This window comes from Sinocyclocheilus grahami, unplaced genomic scaffold (assembly GCF_001515645.1).
Source record: "Sinocyclocheilus grahami isolate Dianchi unplaced genomic scaffold, SAMN03320097.WGS_v1.1 scaffold241.1, whole genome shotgun sequence".
Lineage (NCBI taxonomy): Eukaryota > Metazoa > Chordata > Actinopteri > Cypriniformes > Cyprinidae > Sinocyclocheilus > Sinocyclocheilus grahami.
In genome coordinates, this window is record NW_015505420.1 from 742,953 (window position 1) to 761,001 (window position 18,049).

At 41.5% G+C, this 18,049-nt stretch overlaps 1 protein-coding gene across 1 annotated transcript in view; it reads left to right on the top strand.

Moving 5' to 3' along the window:
• Nucleotides 1–18,049, top strand: part of prrc2b (proline-rich coiled-coil 2B) — a 48,206-nt gene that overhangs the window by 17,104 nt on the left and 13,053 nt on the right. The window contains exons 15-22 of the mRNA XM_016289143.1: nt 4,865–7,031; nt 7,129–7,307; nt 8,770–8,885; nt 10,747–10,888; nt 10,974–11,050; nt 11,137–11,418; nt 11,520–11,621; nt 17,673–17,865. Coding sequence (XP_016144629.1) covers nt 4,865–7,031; nt 7,129–7,307; nt 8,770–8,885; nt 10,747–10,888; nt 10,974–11,050; nt 11,137–11,418; nt 11,520–11,621; nt 17,673–17,865 — 3,258 coding nt within the window. The remainder of the gene's footprint in view (nt 1–4,864; nt 7,032–7,128; nt 7,308–8,769; nt 8,886–10,746; nt 10,889–10,973; nt 11,051–11,136; nt 11,419–11,519; nt 11,622–17,672; nt 17,866–18,049) is intronic.

Below are 18,049 nucleotides of genomic sequence, written 5' to 3' on the forward strand. Positions count from 1 at the left end.
TTAAAGCATGCTGAGATTGATTAGATGGTAAAAGTATACAAATACACACCAAAATTAAGCAGTCATGCCTTTTTAAATCTACACAAGTTGCGCTTACATTATATGTAAAACACACTAGACTGAATGATAAATGTGTGTTGAGATATTTAATTCGGATTTGCAGCGTTGCGCATTCTAGCCATTCGTGCTGCAGCTGAAGTGAAAGACAACTTGAGAGCACTCCTTGCTCGCTTTCTGTAGCCTATATCATTTTATTTTTAAGATTTATTTTTAATGCTTCTGTAAAGGACTAACGGCCGCATAGCCTATAAACTGCAGAGTTTAAGGAGAGACAATGGCACTTAACAGAATCTAAATATGTTCTTTTCATTTATGAAGATTTATGTAGTGCATAATCTTATGTTGATGCACATTTGTGTATTTAATGCGGGTGCGGTTCAGGTCGCGGTCTTTGTCAAACGGGTCGGGTACAGAATTAAACTGGTGCTGGCTGCTGTCGGATAACGGGTCGGGTGTTCTGTTGTGTACTGCGGATGCAGGTTTACCTAACAGGACCCGTGCAGGACTCTGCTTTAAACTGCTTTGCATCTCTCCGTCAGATAACCTCACGTGCATGATGCGCCATTTACGGGTATTTCCCTAAACCGACACACATCAATTTATTTTGATTTTTTTAAATTTTATTTCAGCTTACGAAAATGTTTTTTGACCAATCGTTTTCGTCTTCGTTTTAGTTTTCATTTACGAAAATAACCTTGCTGGAGACGGCCTTATTTCAAATGAAAACTCATTCTCTGTCAGCAGGAGGTGCTTTTAGAGTGATAAAACTAGCGGTTTCCCCAGTAATGGCTGTAATCAAAGCAGCTCTGCTCATGAATGCTGCTTTATCAGATCAAATGAAAATGCCATCGAAACTTTTCTGAAGACAGTCAATTCACATCAGAGATACATTCATATAAAACACCCACGCCGTGTTATGATTTTGAAATGTGCAGTGCTCATGTTTATTCAACGAAGTCAAACGGCATAAATAAATGTATGGGAAACTGGTAATGTATATCAGAAATGTGTTTAAAAATCATATCACCGTTATTGAAAAAAAGAATATCGCGATGCATATTGATATTGAAATATTGTCCAGCCCTATTTATAGTACATGGTTGCACAGTTTGATCAAAAAACAATATTGTGTTTTTGTAATGATTTTTTCATGTCATTGTGATTGCGATTTGAACTGCGATATAAGCATTTAATCTCATAAGAAAACGTCTTACATTGGTTATGCTGAAACATCCAGGAAATTATTTCAAGATTCCTTGTTTTAATTATTTTTAAATATTTACAGTAGGGAAAATATTTATTTGATCCCCTGCTGGTTTTGTAAGTTTGCCCACTTACAAAGAAATGGAGGGTCTGTAATTTTTATGGTAGGTTTATTTTAACAGATAGAGACAGAATTTCAACCAAAAAAATCCAGAAAAAAACATTATATAAAGGTTAGAAATTGATTTGTATTTCAGTGAGTGAAATATGTATTTGATCCGCACAAGGCTTGAATGGGCTACAAGACCATCCGCAAGAAGCTTGGTGCGAAGGAGAAAACTGTTTTGGTGCGATTATTTGGAAGTGGAAGAAATACAAAACAACCATCAATCGGCCTCGGTCTAGAGCTCTGTGCAAGATCTCGCCTCATGGGGTAAGGATGATCATGAGAAAGGTGAGGGATCAGCCCAGAACTGCACGGGAGGAGCTTGTTAATGATCTTAAGGCAGTTGGGACCACAGTCACCAAGCAAAACATTAGTAACACACTACACCGCAATGGACTGAAATCCTGCAGCACCCGCAAGGTCCCCCTGCTCAAGAAGGCACATGTACAGGCCCGTTTAAAGTTTGCCAATGAACACATAAATGATTCGGAGAAGGCTTGAGTGCTGTGGTCAGATGAGACAAAAATGTAGCTATTTGGCATTAACTCGACTTGCCGTGTTTGGAAGGAGAGAAATGCTGACCATGACCCCAAGAACACCATCCCTACAGTCAGGCACGGAGGTGGAAACATTATGCTTTGGGGCTGTTTTTCTGCTAAGGGTACTAGGGTTGTGACGGTGAGGACATTTTCCCACCAGTTAATCGACGTGTGACAACACCGGTAATAACCGGTATCACCGTGGGGGCGGGGGCGTTCCCTCTTTTCCTCGCTTTTGTTCGTTTTTAAATGGCTTGTAATAGATGCTTGCACGTTTTACTTTCACTTTCAAATAGAGGCAATTCGGCGTAAAGCAATTGTTTGTTTTTAGTTAGTTTGAATTTCCCCTCTTTTCCTCACTTTCCTTCGCTTTTAAATAGCTTAAAAGCACTGTGCACATTTTACTGTCATTTTCGAATCGATGGCAGTTTGGCGTCAATTGCTTGAATGCAACAACAAAATACGACGTCAAACTCACTTTAGCCTATATATAATTGTGACGGTGAGGACATTTTCCCACCAGTTAATCGACGTGTGACAACACCGGTAATAACTGGTATCACCGTGGGGGCGGGGGCGTTCCCTCTTCTCCTCGCTTTTGTTCGTTTTTAAATGGCTTGTAATAGATGCTTGCACATTTTACTTTCACTTTCAAATAGAGGCAATTCGGCGTAAAGCAATTGTTTGTTTTTAGTTCGTTTGAATTTCCCCTCTTTTCCTCACTTTCCTTCGCTTTTAAATAGCTTAAAAGCACTGTGCACATTTTACTGTCATTTTCGAATCGATGGCAGTTTGGCGTCAATTGCTTGAATGCAACAACAAAATACGACGTCAAACTCACTTTAGCCTATATATAAAACATCGAACTTTTATTAACAAAACAAATAAATACACCATGCTATAGGGCAGGCTATGCCTAATATAAAATAACAAATAACTTGCATAAAGTTTAAATGGGTATACAAAACTGGAAATAGGCTAAGTAAACATGTATAATAAATAACCAAATAAATAAGAAATGTAGAACGTTTATTAGCAAAATGAGTAAAAAAGCTTGGAGGCACGGCATACACCTTGATGTAAAAATAAATGACACAGTTTAAATAATAAATAAGAAACGTAGAACGTTTATTAGCAAAATGAGTAAAAAAGCTTGGAGGCACGGCATACACCTTGATGTAAAAATAAATGACACAGTTTAAATAAAGTAAAAATCTGCAAAAAATGTGGAACCAATTAAATAAGAAACAAATGTTTAAAAAAAACGAACAATCACCTTAGACAAACGGCAAAAGTCAACAGGCTTTTCAAAATCCAAAATATTGCCAAACAGGTGCTTTTGCATCTAGTTTCGAAACTAAATCATCCGCCATTGTCTTGTCTGTTTCACGTCACCTCACTCTTCTTGTCAGTCAGCTCGACTCGCTCTCCTCATTGTATAATTGAAATCTGATCTGTGATGCGACTGTCATTTGGCACGCTCCATTGAGCAGCCACATTCAGTTTTTAATTGTAGTGTCTGTACCAAATGATTTTTATTACTATAAAAAAATCTAAACGATGGTGGGGGTAGGTGCCGTGGTGGGCAAGTGACATACCCAGTGTTGCGGCTTAATTAATTATTTTTTAATTTTAATAATTAATAGTTGCGGGTATCACCGTCAGCACCGTCTATCGCGGCAAGCCTAAAAGGGTACAGGACGACTTCACTGCATTGAGGGGCAAATGGACGGGGCCATGTACTGTAAAATCTTGGATGAGAACCCCCTTCCCTCAGAAGCCAATACTGAAGATGGGTCATGGATGGCTCTTCCAGCATGACAATGACCCAAAACGTCCCGCCAAGGCAACAAAGGAGTGGCTCAAAAAGAAGCACATTAAGGTCATGGAGTGGCCTAGCCAGTCTCCAGACCTCAATCCTATAGAAAATCTGTGGAGGGAGCTGAAACTTTGAGTTGCCAAACGACAGCCAAGAAACCTTAAGGACTTATAGAGGATCTGTAAAGAGTAGTGGATCAAAATCCCTCCTGAGATGTGTGCAAACCTGGTGACCAACTACAAAAAACGTCTTACCTCCGTGCTTGCCAACAAGGGTTTCTGCACCAAGTACGAAATTGTTTTGCTTGGGGATACTTATTTCACTCACTGAAATGCAAATCAATTTCTAACCTTTTATGTAATGTGTTTTTTCTGGATTTTTTGGTTGATATTCTGTCTCTATACGTTAAAATAAACCTACCATAATAATTGCAGACCCTTAATTTGTTTGTAAGTGGGCAAACGTACAAAATCAGCATCATGATGGGATTTAATGATATTTTATTTGATGGGATCAAATAAAAAAATTTCCCCATTGTATAAAAAAATGAAGATGGATGTATTATAATTTTAATAATATACTTTAGTCGTAAAATAAATTTTTGTAAATGCTTCTTGTTATAAATTATACAATTCTGAAAACTTATCCACAGAAATGTTGTAAATTATGTGAAAGTACATGATGCATTTTCAAATGCACAAAGTAAATTTTGTGTGGTGCAGCTTTTACTGCAAACTGATCGATCCATTTCACCATTGAAAAGATCACGAGCTGCCCTATGTATTTATTGTAATTTTGTTTTATAGCTATTGCCTTTCTAGCAACTCATGAATCCATAGGGGTTTCACAAGCCTCTATTTGGGAAACCCTGCTGGGAAACGTCCTAGCAACTACCTAGAGTAGCAACCAATCAACAACACTTTTTAAAAACATGTTAACAAACGCGTAGTAATACCCTGGCAACTAGACACAGCAACCTAGTATCATGGCAATGAGTTCTGCATGATGATAAATGCCTCATTGTCTTCAGAATATATTTTGTTTTGTTTATTCATATTTAACTTTTTCATTTTCAAGGTTTGGTGAAACCTGTCATTCAGCAGGATCATCTGAATAGCCCTGGTTCCACCTCTGACGAAGGCTGCCATCCCAGCATGCACCAGGAGAGGAGGGCGCCATCCACTGAGCCTTACCAAGTGTGGAACCAAGACAGCTACTCATCTGCGCGCAGTTTCACCCCACCCTACCAGAGACAGCCTGAGAATGGCAACAGGGCTCAGGCGGATGACAGGAGTGACCGGCCATGCTCCAGACATGACTCGTATGAAGACCGAGGTCATGAATCTGCAGACAGTACAGCAGAGGAACTGCTCCATCAAGGCTTCCACCAAGGCAGAGGTTCAGATGTGCCGCTAGGGTCACAGCGAGAAGTTACCCATGAGGGAACCCATCAACCATTAATACTCAGCAGAACCCATCCTGGAGACAGTGAACACAGGGACGTCTCCTCTGGTACCCATGATGAGGCCTTCAACAACAAGGAGAAGAGCTACAACTCTGATTTCTGGAGGAAAGATGTGGGTAGTCTGAGGCAAGACAGCAGCGGCCAGGTGCAGTGGTCCGATCACGGTTCGAGTAGCAGCAGTAGCATTAGCCAGCCATCTGAGTCCAGTGGCAGAACCTTTAGGAGGACAGGACCCATCAAGAAACCAGTACTGAAGCCTTTGAAGGTGGAAGACAAAGAGAACGAGAAACCCAAAACTGAGCCAGAGGAGAAGCCTGTCCCATACAGGCTGGAGAAGGAAGTGGTCACCAACGTCTATGACCTGAAGAAAGATGCCCCTCTTCTGTCTAACAGACACTCTGCGCCACCACCCGCTCCCTCTCCTGAGGAGAAACAAGTGGAAGCTCCCAAGGTGGAGAAAACCAGCAAGCTGCCTGAAGATTTGCACAAAGAGAACTGCTGGGATAGTGCCAAGAGTCACTCTGTGGACGGCTCTGATAGCAGAGATCCACCGGGACCACGCCGCAACAACTGGATATTCATAGATGAGGAGCAGGCATTCGCCGGGGCCAGGGGAGCGGGTCGTGGACGAGGCCGGGGCTTTAGAGAGTTCAATTCTCGCGGTGGCACTCGTGGAGGACGGAGCGACAGCAACAGAGGAGCCTACAATGGCGCAGGTGCACAGAGGCCTGCACGAGGACGTGGTGCTCGAGATTTTAGGTGCGAAGATCTGCAACGAGGCAAACCCCGTAGACGCAATGTGAGCGAGACGCACAGCGAGGCCTCAGAATATGAGGAGCAGCCCAAGCGTCCACGCCAGAAGGCCACTGAGAATGGAGAGGCTTCGTATCCTGTGTCTGGAGAGGTCAAGAGGGCCGACAAGGAGTCATGGAGATCAAACAAGGTCTACACCGATGATCAGAGCGGCAATAGTGATTCCAGGGACAAGACTAAATCTGCTCGAGTCTTTGGAAGGTCATTGCCTCCTCGCCTTAATGCTGGATACAACCGTGGGTTTGGGTCAAGGGATACTTCAACGTGGAGAGGGAGAGGAACCCAGTTTGGAAGCACCTCCATGCAGGAGAATGGCTACAGCTTAGGTGCGGACTCCTATTCCAAACGTTCGTCGGAACGCGAGGCCCTGAATTACCCCCCTAAATTTACAGGCTCCTTTGCAGAGAACGGCATTGAGGACCGAGATGGAGGTTACTACCTTGATAATGATAATCCCGACAACCGGCCCTTGAGAAGGCGCCGTCCCCCACGCCAGGATAAGCCCCCGCGCTTCAGGCGTCTGCGTCAAGAGCGTGAAGGAGGAGGTCAGTGGAATAGTGAGGACTACATTAACGGAGACGTTGCCAATCAGTGGCCCGGTCATTCAAAAGGGGCAGAGGAGCACTGGCCCAACCACTACTCCGGAGGACGGTCACAGGAGATCAAGGGTCAGAGTCAGGGTGAGGACTGGGAAACCGGCTCTGAGAACAGCGATTTCAGTGACTGGAGGGAGAAACGAGGACAGCATGGTGACGTGCTTGCAGATACAGGTCATGGAGAACCCGGCTCTGAGAAGAGAGAGCTCTCCAAGCGGAGCTTTTCTAGCCAGCGGCCAGTGGTCGACAGACAGAACCGGAAGATTGATGCGACTGTGATGGAAAACAACAAGACAGACACGCAGGCTAGTGCAGGTTCCTCTGGTAGAAATGAGAGCTGGCAGAACGGTGTTGCTTCCAACAACAAACGGTATGTTTCTTTAGAATATGAGCTAAGTATATTGATACAATAAAACCAGTACCACTGAAATTCACACTATGAATGTGCTTTAATTCGCTCTGTGCAGAGTTCCAGAAGAATCTGTCACCGGCCTGAGCTCGGCGTCTGTGTACAGTGTAGAGCAGAACGACGACACCAGCACAACTGAAGCAGCAGGGAAGATCATAGAGAAAGACTTGAAACCCAGAAACATGAAGGGGGACATGACAGAACCACTGTCCCAATATGACCTAAACACTTACCCAAGTAAGCCAGATGTTTTTGTTTATGATAGAAGTGCCTCTGCAACGCCAAATAATATGAGACAAAACTAGTGCACTCCTGAGGTGATGTAGCCAGAAAAGTTCAATAATAGTCTGTAGCAGAGGTGTCCAGTCCTGCTCCTGTAGGACCACTATCCTTCAGAGAGTTGTTCCAACCCTGCATCTGAATCAGTTAGTCAAGGTCCTTAAGATTACTAGAAACGTCCAGGCAAGTGTGTCTGAGTAGGTTGACTCTTAGGTGGACATTGGCTCTCCAGAAGCACATTGTTTAGAAACAGCTCAAATCTGTTAACCCTTTAGGCGCCAGGGTTTTTTGGAAAAATGCTGGATTTTGACATCAAGATTTCAAAAGCTTGTGGCTTGAAAGGGCTTAAAGATAGAGATCTGATGTAAATTAGAAAAATGTTGGGCCTGACCGAAAGTTTATGTGGGGTGTAAATATACTCATCTAATTGGCATATTATGACGTCATCAGGGGGGCGGCCCTCTTGAATGTCATAATATTCAGGAAATAATTTGCATGTTTCTTTTTTGTCCTTTTTATCCTCATTCCAAATGATCAGAAAAGAGGAAACCAACAATAAAACAGGAGAAAGTACTAAATTATTACTATATTACTATACTATATAGTAGTAAAACGCATGTGAACAGTAGCCTACTTTTTGATCAGTTCATCAGTAATATTCAGGAAATAATAGATATTGCCCTGCCACCCCCATCCCCGTTGGGCAAAGGGTCGAAATGTTCACTTGTTTGTGCTTCGTGAACACTCGCCTTGCACGGCGGCACCACTGCGCTGCAAAGATGTACCGGGAGAAGCGCGATTATTAGATGACCGATCGTAATTTCCAAATGGAAAATATTCCCCTTCAGAGTCAGAATCGGCGAATAACATTAGCAACACATCCTCACGGTACAACTTCTTACTAGGCATTTGGTGATTTTCTCTCACAAATCTCACAGCTTACCCTCACGCTATGAACTGAACTGCTTCCGCATCAATGACACGATAGCTCACTTGCTCTGCTCTTTCCTCAAACACTTTGAATAGGAAGGTGCCGTAATTTTGATCTAGAATCGAAGTACTACATGTCTGCCATCTAGTGGTAGGGAATACAAATTAGATATTGCACCATATTAGGAACTACAGTCTATTTGATTAAGTATGACGTCTTGTCACAATTTTGCGATTGGCGCTAAGAGGGTTAACAGTTTGAAAGTATTTTTAACACCGTGACAAAGGGGTATTGTAATGTGGTGAACAGACTTGTTACTTCATATCCATACAGTTATAGTAAATTAAGAGACCATACTGTAAAGAGTTACTCAATTTTATCAGGGCTGTGCCAATGATTACTGGTAGACGTCTTTCGTTTTCAAGTGTGACTCGTGTGGTGTTCTTCAGTATTGGATCTGAAGGTGTTGTCCCTTGTGTTTCCTCTCAGTTGAGAGCGACTCGGGAGCTTCTGTACCCAGTCCAGAGGTTTTCCAGGACACTTTGTCCAAAAAACAGCGCCGCCCACAGGATGATGATTGTAGGAGGAAGGATCAGGGTCTTCCAGTAAGTAATCGCTTGGGCTCATGGTCTGATAAGGCGCTAAGAGGGTTAACAGTTTGAAAGTATTTTTAACACCGTGACAAAGGGGTATTGTAATGTGGTGAAAAGACTTGTTACTTCATATCCATACAGTTATAGTAAATTAAGAGACCATACTGTAAAGAGTTACTCAATTTTATCAGGGCTGTGCCAATGATTACTGGTAGACGTCTTTCGTTTTCAAGTGTGAGTCGTGTGGTGTTCTTCAGTATTGGATCTGAAGGTGTTGTCCCTTGTGTTTCCTCGCAGTTGAGAGCGACTCGGGAGCTTCTGTACCCAGTCCAGAGGTTTTCCAGGACACTTTGTCCAAAAAACAGCGCCGCCCACAGGATGATGATTGTAGGAGGAAGGATCAGGGTCTTCCAGTAAGTAATCGCTTGGGCTCATGGTCTGATAAACAGAAAAATACTAACAGCTTAAGTTATTTAAAGGGGTCATTTGACGTTGCTAAAAAGAACATTATTTGGTGTAATGCAATGTGTTTACGTGGTTTAAGGTTCAAAAAACACATTCTTTTCCACATACCGTACTTTTTTTTTTGCTCCTCTATTCCCTGCCTTTCTGAAACGTGTCGATTTTTTTACAAAGCTCATCGGTCTGAAAGTGCGGTGTGCTCTGGGATTCAGTTATTTAGTGCGTTGTGATTGGCCGAATACCTCGTGCGTGTGACTGAAGTGTTACATTTTTCTTTTGCTCCTCTATTCCCTGCCTTTCTGAAACGTGTCGATTTTTTTACAAAGCTCATCGTTCTGAAAGTGCGGTGTGCTCTGGAATTGGCCAGTTATTTAGTGCGTTGTGATTGGCCGAATACCTCGTGCGTGTGACTGAAGTGTTACACCCCTTACCAGGTTCAGGAAACTTTCCTCTGTAAAATGCACTGCACACACTCAAATATTTGGGTTGTACTCTTCTGGAACGGTGTTGTAAATAAAAATTATCCACTGACTTCTAGTTGTGTCCTCTTTTGGAAGGCCAAACAAAGTAGTTTGGCTTTCGCAACGAAACACACAGCATCTCCATGACATGGCAGTGGCGGCAACAATACTACAGCAAAAATAAAAGTTATGCCTTCTTTCTTTGCGTATACATTTGGGCGGTGATATGCAAATCTTCCCACACTGTGATGTAGATATGTGGGGCAATGTTGAGCTTGCATCGTGATCCCACCCCCTAAAGGGAATAAATACTCGATGGGAGGAAAATATATATTTCAGTATTTTCTCTCGCAGTTATATCATTAGGCAATTATACTGTATATAAATTGCGGGCATCAGGGAGCCGCTAATAAATTGCCTGGCATTGAAACTGCTTTTGAATGCGCGAGATTCACAGTCGCACATACTCTGTTTATACTATGGAGCAGCAGTACTTACCACACATTTTACAAGATTATATGTTTGTCAGTGGTGCTCAGGATCTGCAAATCATTCGCCATCATCCTCACTCATCTCCCCTTATTCTGTTTATGTGGTAAGTGAAATTTTATGTACTGTAATGTAACAGTCAACCGTTAGCAATCGTTATTTGTTTTCCGTGTCTTTCTAAATACGGATTCACGCTTCGGGCACACCCCATAAACCCCCCACCCCCCATGTCATCGTCCATCACGATGTTTCACTGTAAACATCGTCCGATGCCAGTTTTGTAGACATCACCCAACCCTAGAGACTTTAATCTTTGCGACTTTACGGATCTTCTGTACGCACAAACAGCTTTTAGCACGCCAAAGACAAAGGAAAACATGAAATCGCATCATATGACCCCTTTAACTACATGAATTATATCTTGAGTGGATATTGTAATTATTTGGTTTGTGCACCTTAAGGGTTCGGTAAAGAACAGAGCAATTGCATCGAAAATGCCTCCTCGTTTTGCCAAGAAGCAGGGCAGTATGTCCATCGAGCAGCCCGAGGAGACACTGTCCACAAACAACTTGGGAACAGAAATCTGGGAGACGAACAGCACAGGTTATACCGATAACGGCTGATAACAAGTGTATCAAGATACATAATTAAGAGACTTTTTCTAAATTACTTTGTTTTTCTCCTGAAGCTCTGACTCTCCAGTCGTCAGGTGGTGATTCATGGACAAAGCAGGTTTCTTACACGGGAAGTGAACCCAATTCAGAGGTACAGGTCATTCTTCTTTAAGAAACTCTTGGCATTTTTTTTCAGTGAGCTGAGCCTCAGATTAAAGTCCCTGTCTTGTCTTTCAGGATTCAGATGCAGGACCCGAGCAGAGTAAAGAACACAAACCCGGCCCCATCGGCAACGAGCGCTCACTGAAGAACCGCAAGGGCTCTGAAGTCATGGAACGGCTGGAGGGACCCATCACTCCTGTCAATGGAGTGGACATTCACGTGGACAATGTTATCCCTGTGCCGCCCATTGAGTTTGGCGTCAGCGCGAAGGATTCTGACTTCAGCCTTCCTCCAGGGTCCACGCCAGTGCCTGTGTCCAACCCTGTCACCAAGCTGCAAGACGCACTCACTGGGAATGTGTGTACATGAGCTCTGAGCCAGCATTTACATTGTCAGCATTGTCTAAAAAAAGCATTGAGTGTTTATACTGTTGTTAATGTGTGTGTGTGCGCGCACAGGTGGGCCTGACTCAAGCCATCCCGATGCTCCGCAGAGACCACCTGCATCCCAGAATAAACCTCAACCCCATCAGCTTCCCTACTGCGGACCTCACGCTCAAGGTAATGCTTACCGCCACATCTGAGTGCTGGTGACTCTCCACCATTTCTGAAGAGAAGTTTTGGAAAACTTTGAGTTATTAATTTTTTTTTTTAATTAAGTCATTTGTTATTGGTCTACCACGTACAGCGTGTGTCAGAAACTAAACACCCATTGCCATAAATGAATGACAGCTCCGGAGAGAAAAGATGGTATCGATTGTACTTTATAAATTTGAGCCCGAGTCCGATGATGAAATGTCTGGCTTTATCAACCAGACACTGATTCACAAGCACGGCTGGAGCAGGATGTTTCTCAGTGGTACGTGGCAACTTAGTTTGTGGTAGTTATAAGACGTGATAGCAGCGTCATTGTTAGAATGTCAAGCGAAGGTGCCACGAAGTACGACAGGTAGTATTATACCTTTCTGCATTAGTTGAGCATTAGACGCATCTTTTATAAAAAATTATCAGAATTAAAGAATTTTGAAGTGTATTTTGAACGATCAATAGAAAATATATACATCTGTTATTTATCATACTTACACATTGTGATTCAGTGGAGCAATCTGATCCAAATAAACTGGGCACTGAATTGATCTATCTTTCAAGAGCAAGTGTTTTGTAAATCCCGCGTTGAACGTCCCGCAATTTAGAGAAGCAGATGTCAGTAAAAAGACCGGAACAGTAAATTATGCTGTGGTATTGTTGAAAAAATGAATGTCAACCACTGATTCTTTGCAGCCTCATCATTCGGAAGTGAAAATAAAACAAATATACAGTTGTGTTCATAAATTTACATACCCCTTGCAGAATATGTAAATATGTTAATTTTAACCAAATAAGAGAGCTTATTTCACAACGAAACATACAGCGGCACAACACAACTTCTAACAACATGCTTGCAACAGGCTGAAACGAATGTTAACCTTCAACTACATGATAGAAATTGTTAAAAGCATGTTAGTAACAGTTATCTACATGCTAGAACATGCATATTACTTTTGTAAATGCCTGTCTGCTTAAGCCTTGTAAAACTTACAATGTAAAGCTTTTTAAACTATTCAGTCTTTCTGGCCAGGCTTTCTTAAAGGTGCAATGTAAATAATGCATTGATACAATATTTTAAATTGTTCTCTGATATCTACATAGAAGGTATGTTGCTTAGGTAAGGGCAAACATCTCCATAAATGGTTTTACATGCCCATTTACAACCCTAGGATTTGTCCCTATAATGAAATGGTCTGTTTTTACCTTATTTGGAAGGGGTCATGAATAATAATGTTGAGCTCTGCTCTGATTGACTGTTTCGCAGTGCGGCTCAATGTTGAGCTCTGCTCTGATTGGCTGGTTCACAGTGCGGCTCATTTCAGTAGCTCACACAGCAGGAAGGAAACACAGGGAAAATATATATTTCAATACTTTCTCTCGAAGTTATATCGTTGGGTAATTATACTGTATATAAAATGCGTACATCAGGGAGCATTGAAACTGCTTTCGAATGCACGATAACGTTTTACTTTCACTTTCGAGATTTGCGATCGCAAGTGATCTGGGTAAACTACAGCGGCAGTACTCACCACACATTTTACAAGATCAGATGCTTGGCAGTGGTGCACAGGATATGCAAATCATTCGCCATCATCCTCAGTCATCTCTCCTTACTCTGTTTATGTGGTAAGTGAAACCTTATGTACTGTAATGTAACAGGCTACCGCTAGCAAACAGTTAACATGTCCCTTTAGTGGCTCGCATTATTTTATTAGAACGCGTTATTTGCTTCCGTGCCTTTCTGAATACAGACACCAACCCATCCCTGCACTTCACATCCCCTGCACAGCCTGTAACATAACTAGGGTTGGGTATGGTTTTTTTTTTTTTTTCTTTTCTCGATACCGGTGCCTGAACCGATACTTATTAAAAAATAAATAAAAAGTCCCCCAAAAAATTATGGATTGGCCATTAGCACTATAAACACATGATGTCTGTTTCATTCATACTGGAAGCCAGAGGGCGCCCTCGCACAGAAAATCCACATATCCAGTCACAGAAGTAGCGGAACTCATGACCCTCCAGGAAATCCCTTATATGGACAAAGGCATGGCTATTATATCTGTAACTGAGTAAACGGAACATATAAACATTTTGAATGAGAAGACAAAGACAATAAACACTCGACTGCGGTATTTTCATAATAATTAAGTATATTTATAATATATTTAGAGGGTCATTTTTAAATAAAAATAAAACAATTCAATAGAACAGAAAAAGAACAGATAATGTTAGCGTTAGAAGGTCATTATTTATAATAAATAAAAAGAAAATAAGTGGAAAGAATAGAGAATGCTAGTGCTAGAGTCTCTTTTTTTCTTTATAAATAAAACTAGTTAGAATAGAAATAGAATAGAGAGTGCAAATGTTAGAGGGTCAAGTTTTTTTTAATGATGTTTTTAAATCATGTGATGTGATTAAAATTTTTTAAAATAAAGACCAATAGATATCACTTTACAGTAAGACCTCGTTAGTTAACCTTAGTTAATTCATTAACATTCACAATGAGCAATAGCTACATTTTTGTTAAAAAAATACAAGCCTTAGTTCATGTTAGCTCATTAAATAACACAGTTGCAACTTTCGATTTTAACAACCTGTTATTAAATATTGGAATACCTAAGATCAATGAATGTTCAGAAGAATTTTTCGTTGGCAGTTTGTTAACTAATGAATTAACTAATGTTAACTAATGAAGCCCTAATGTAAAGTGTGACCGAACAATAAAGAATCAAAACACTTTCAAACAATATCTAGGGCATGTTGTAGTCCAGATTAAAATGTAAAAAAAAGTTAGAAAATAAATAGCCTATTAAGTCTTACTATTTAAGTATTTGGCGCGGTGATGAACATCATAGCAAATACACATCTGAATGGCTGTTTAAATCATTTAAAGGGGTCCTATTATGCTTTTTCACTTTTTTAATTTTAGTCAGTGTGTAGTGTGTATGTTTGGGCATAAAAAATATCTAATTTAGTTTTTAAAAAATCTATTTTCAAGAACTACAGCAAACGGCTCTTTTGGACTACAGCGTTGTTTTCCGGGTTTTGTGATGTCACAAAGCGGCACATGGAAAATGGAACGCTTGGTTGAGTGCATCAGACAAGACGACGATGAAGAAGAAGTGCTGCTGTAGCATCAAGTTTTCGCAAGTTATAACACATGCACCTTAATATTTATGCATGTAAATATGTATGTTACAATTATGAAAATGTTTTTATAATTAATTGCTGACAGTACAATACTGGACAATTATGTAATCTGCAATCAGAATTTACACTTCAATTATGAGACTACAGTGTTTCCCATACATTGCGTGCGGGTGTTTTTATATCACTGTATTTCTGAAGGAAACCGACTGTCTTCAGAAAATTGGATGTCATTTTAATTTAATCTTGCATGTAATGTCTGATAAAGCAGTGTTTGTGAGCGGAGCGCTGCTTTGTGTACAGCTGTTACCGGGGAAAGCTCGATCTCTACCACTCCAACAGCGCCTCCTGTGTATTCTTTTTAATGTAGCATATGGAACATATTTTCTGCCTCATTCTGTGACAAGACGCTTCATCAGATCACAAAAGGAAGCATTTGACTGGTGGAGTAAAAAGGTTATAATGTTCTCTTTTGTTGGACAACAGGTTTAGAAATGTGAATACAAGGGAGGTTTAGCTTTAGGCATTTTAATTTAAGCTTAGTTAACGGAAGGCTACCTGCTGCCATCAGAGCAAGTGTAAGTACTGCATTCACACGTTCCTTGAATGCTTTCATTTCCCGAGTTGTGCTTATGTGAAAACAACATGGACACTCACGTTACTACAAAGATTTGTTGGATTTATATTATTAGAGCTTTCCGACTTGAGTTCACGTGCATTTTCTCAGTCGGGAAATTATTTTTCACGTAAGATGTCAGTGATGATGCTTCTTACATCCGTTTCGGAGAACCAGAGGACTAATATTTCAATCGATCTCTCAGGCATGGGATCCGAAATCTGCGTTCGAATTCGGTTCTAGTACATACCGGTTACATAGGTATCAGTGCCATATTGGTACTGGGTTTCAGTACCCAACTCTAAACATAACATTTAGTTCCATGATCTGCCATTTTTGCTATTATCCTTGCTTGTTTCTTCACAATACCTGCAGAACTTCTGATGATTTGGCTGTCGTCTCTCACATGTTCCGCCATGTGCTTCTCGTCTGTGCTTATTTACATCAGTGCGCGCACGCGTCTTTCACGCAGCATACAGCGGTGTTGTGCATTTTGACCAGTTGATGGGAAAAGTATTCTTAAAATGCATTCAAAATTCTGAATAATTTGTAATATATAATTATTCACGGTATTTAGAAGTGCCCACGATAACAATATCGTGCATATTCATTACCGTGATATATCGCAGTACCGAATACCGGCACAAGTCTACATCCAACAAGAGTTACCGGAGTCAGCTTTGACTGATCACAGATCGAGAATAAGGAGAGATGACTAACAAGACAATGCTGGACTATTTGCTGCTCAACAGACCCTGAGCTCATTGACAAATATCTGATCTTGTAAGATGTGCTCCCTTCACACAGAGTGCGTGTAATTGTGAAATCGAAAGTGAAAGTAAACCAAGTATACAAAAATATTTAAATACACCACATCCTGAGCTGCCTGATGCGCCAAAATTATACACAATATTAGAATGTTTAAAGGAGTGGACACGAAAATCGCGGGAGCAAAACACATGTTGCGGGAGCAGGCGGCAATGGTCAGATATTCAGCGGGAGTGGGATTAAGAAGACAGCCGAATCCCGGACATTTTGGGCACTTAAGAAATCCCGGCCGGATGCATTTTTGTAGGTCCAAAAAGAGGACCTGTCGGGGGAAAAGAGGACGTATGGTCACCCTAATTTATAATCTATTGCTAATCGATGTATTCTTTTTAATGTAGCATATGGAACATATTTTCTGCCTCATTCTGTGACAAGACGCTTCATCAGATCACAAAAGGAAGCATTTGACTGGTGGAGTAAAAAGGTTATAATGTTCTCTTTTGTTGGACAACAGGTTTAGAAATGTGAATACAAGGGAGGTTTAGCTTTAGGCATTTTAATTTAAGCTTAGTTAACGGAAGGCTACCTGCTGCCATCAGAGCAAGTGTAAGTACTGCATTCACGCGTTCCTTGAATGCTTTCATTTCCCGAGTTGTGCTTATGTGAAAACAACATGGACACTCACGTTACTACAAAGATTTGTTGGATTTATATTATTAGAGCTTTCCGACTTGAGTTCACGTGCATTTTCTCAGTCGGGAAATTATTTTTCACGTACGATGTCAGTGATGATGCTTCTTACGTCCGTTTCGGAGAACCAGAGGACTAATATTTCAATCGATCTCTCAGGCATGGGATCCGAAATCTGCGTTCAAATTCGGTTCTAGTACATACCGGTTACATAGGTACCAGTGCCATATTGGTACTGGGTTTCAGTACCCAACTCTAAACATAACATTTAGTTCCATGATCTGCCATTTTTGCTATTATCCTTGCTTGTTTCTTCACAATACCTGCAGAACTTCTGATGATTTGGCTGTGCAGGTTCGGCTGGCAGCTGGCATAGAACATGGGCGGGTATATGCAAATGTTGGGGGCGTAACTATTAGTGATCCCGACTGTAATGTCGATGTTATGTTCTGATTCGCCTATTTTTCAGTGGTCTTTTGTATGCACGAGATTTACTTAATGAGGAGGAAGCAATGGTGTTTGAGGCTCACTGTATGTAATTTCCATGTACAGAACTGTTATTATTCAACTATGCCAAGGTAAATATAGTTTTCCATTCAATGGCACCTTTAAGACATTTAAATTTGTCTTGACAAGCTTCTTAATCTGGTATTGCAACATGCATCTGTTCAGAAGAATGCAAATACTTGAGTGAAGCAATGTTAAGAATGCGGTAGAACCTGGATAATGGAAGCACCAGTTGATTCCAAATGCTCGTGTCCATCAGTGCTCCTCACCAGCGTGTCTCTCTGTGGTCTTAGATGGAGTCGGCTCGTAAAGCGTGGGAAAACTCTCAGTCTCTTCCGGAGCAGGGCTCCCCGGGCAGTGTGGGCTCCGGCACTCTGCCTGCCTGCAGTGTGGGCTCCTCCAGCGGCGTCAGCTACAGCTCCTTCGGCGGAGTGTCCATGCCGCCCATGCCTGTGGCATCTGTCGCTCCTTCTGTCTCCATGCAAGGTCAGCATCTCATCGCTCTCTCAGACTGTGTCACACATGCAGTGGTTGTGCATGGCCCTAATTCCTGTTGTGATGTGTGTGTGTGTGTGTGTGTCTCACAGGCAGTCACATCCCTCCTCTCTATCTAGACGGTCATGTGTTCTCTAGTCAGCCGCGGCTCGTGCCGCCTTTGACTCAGCAGCCC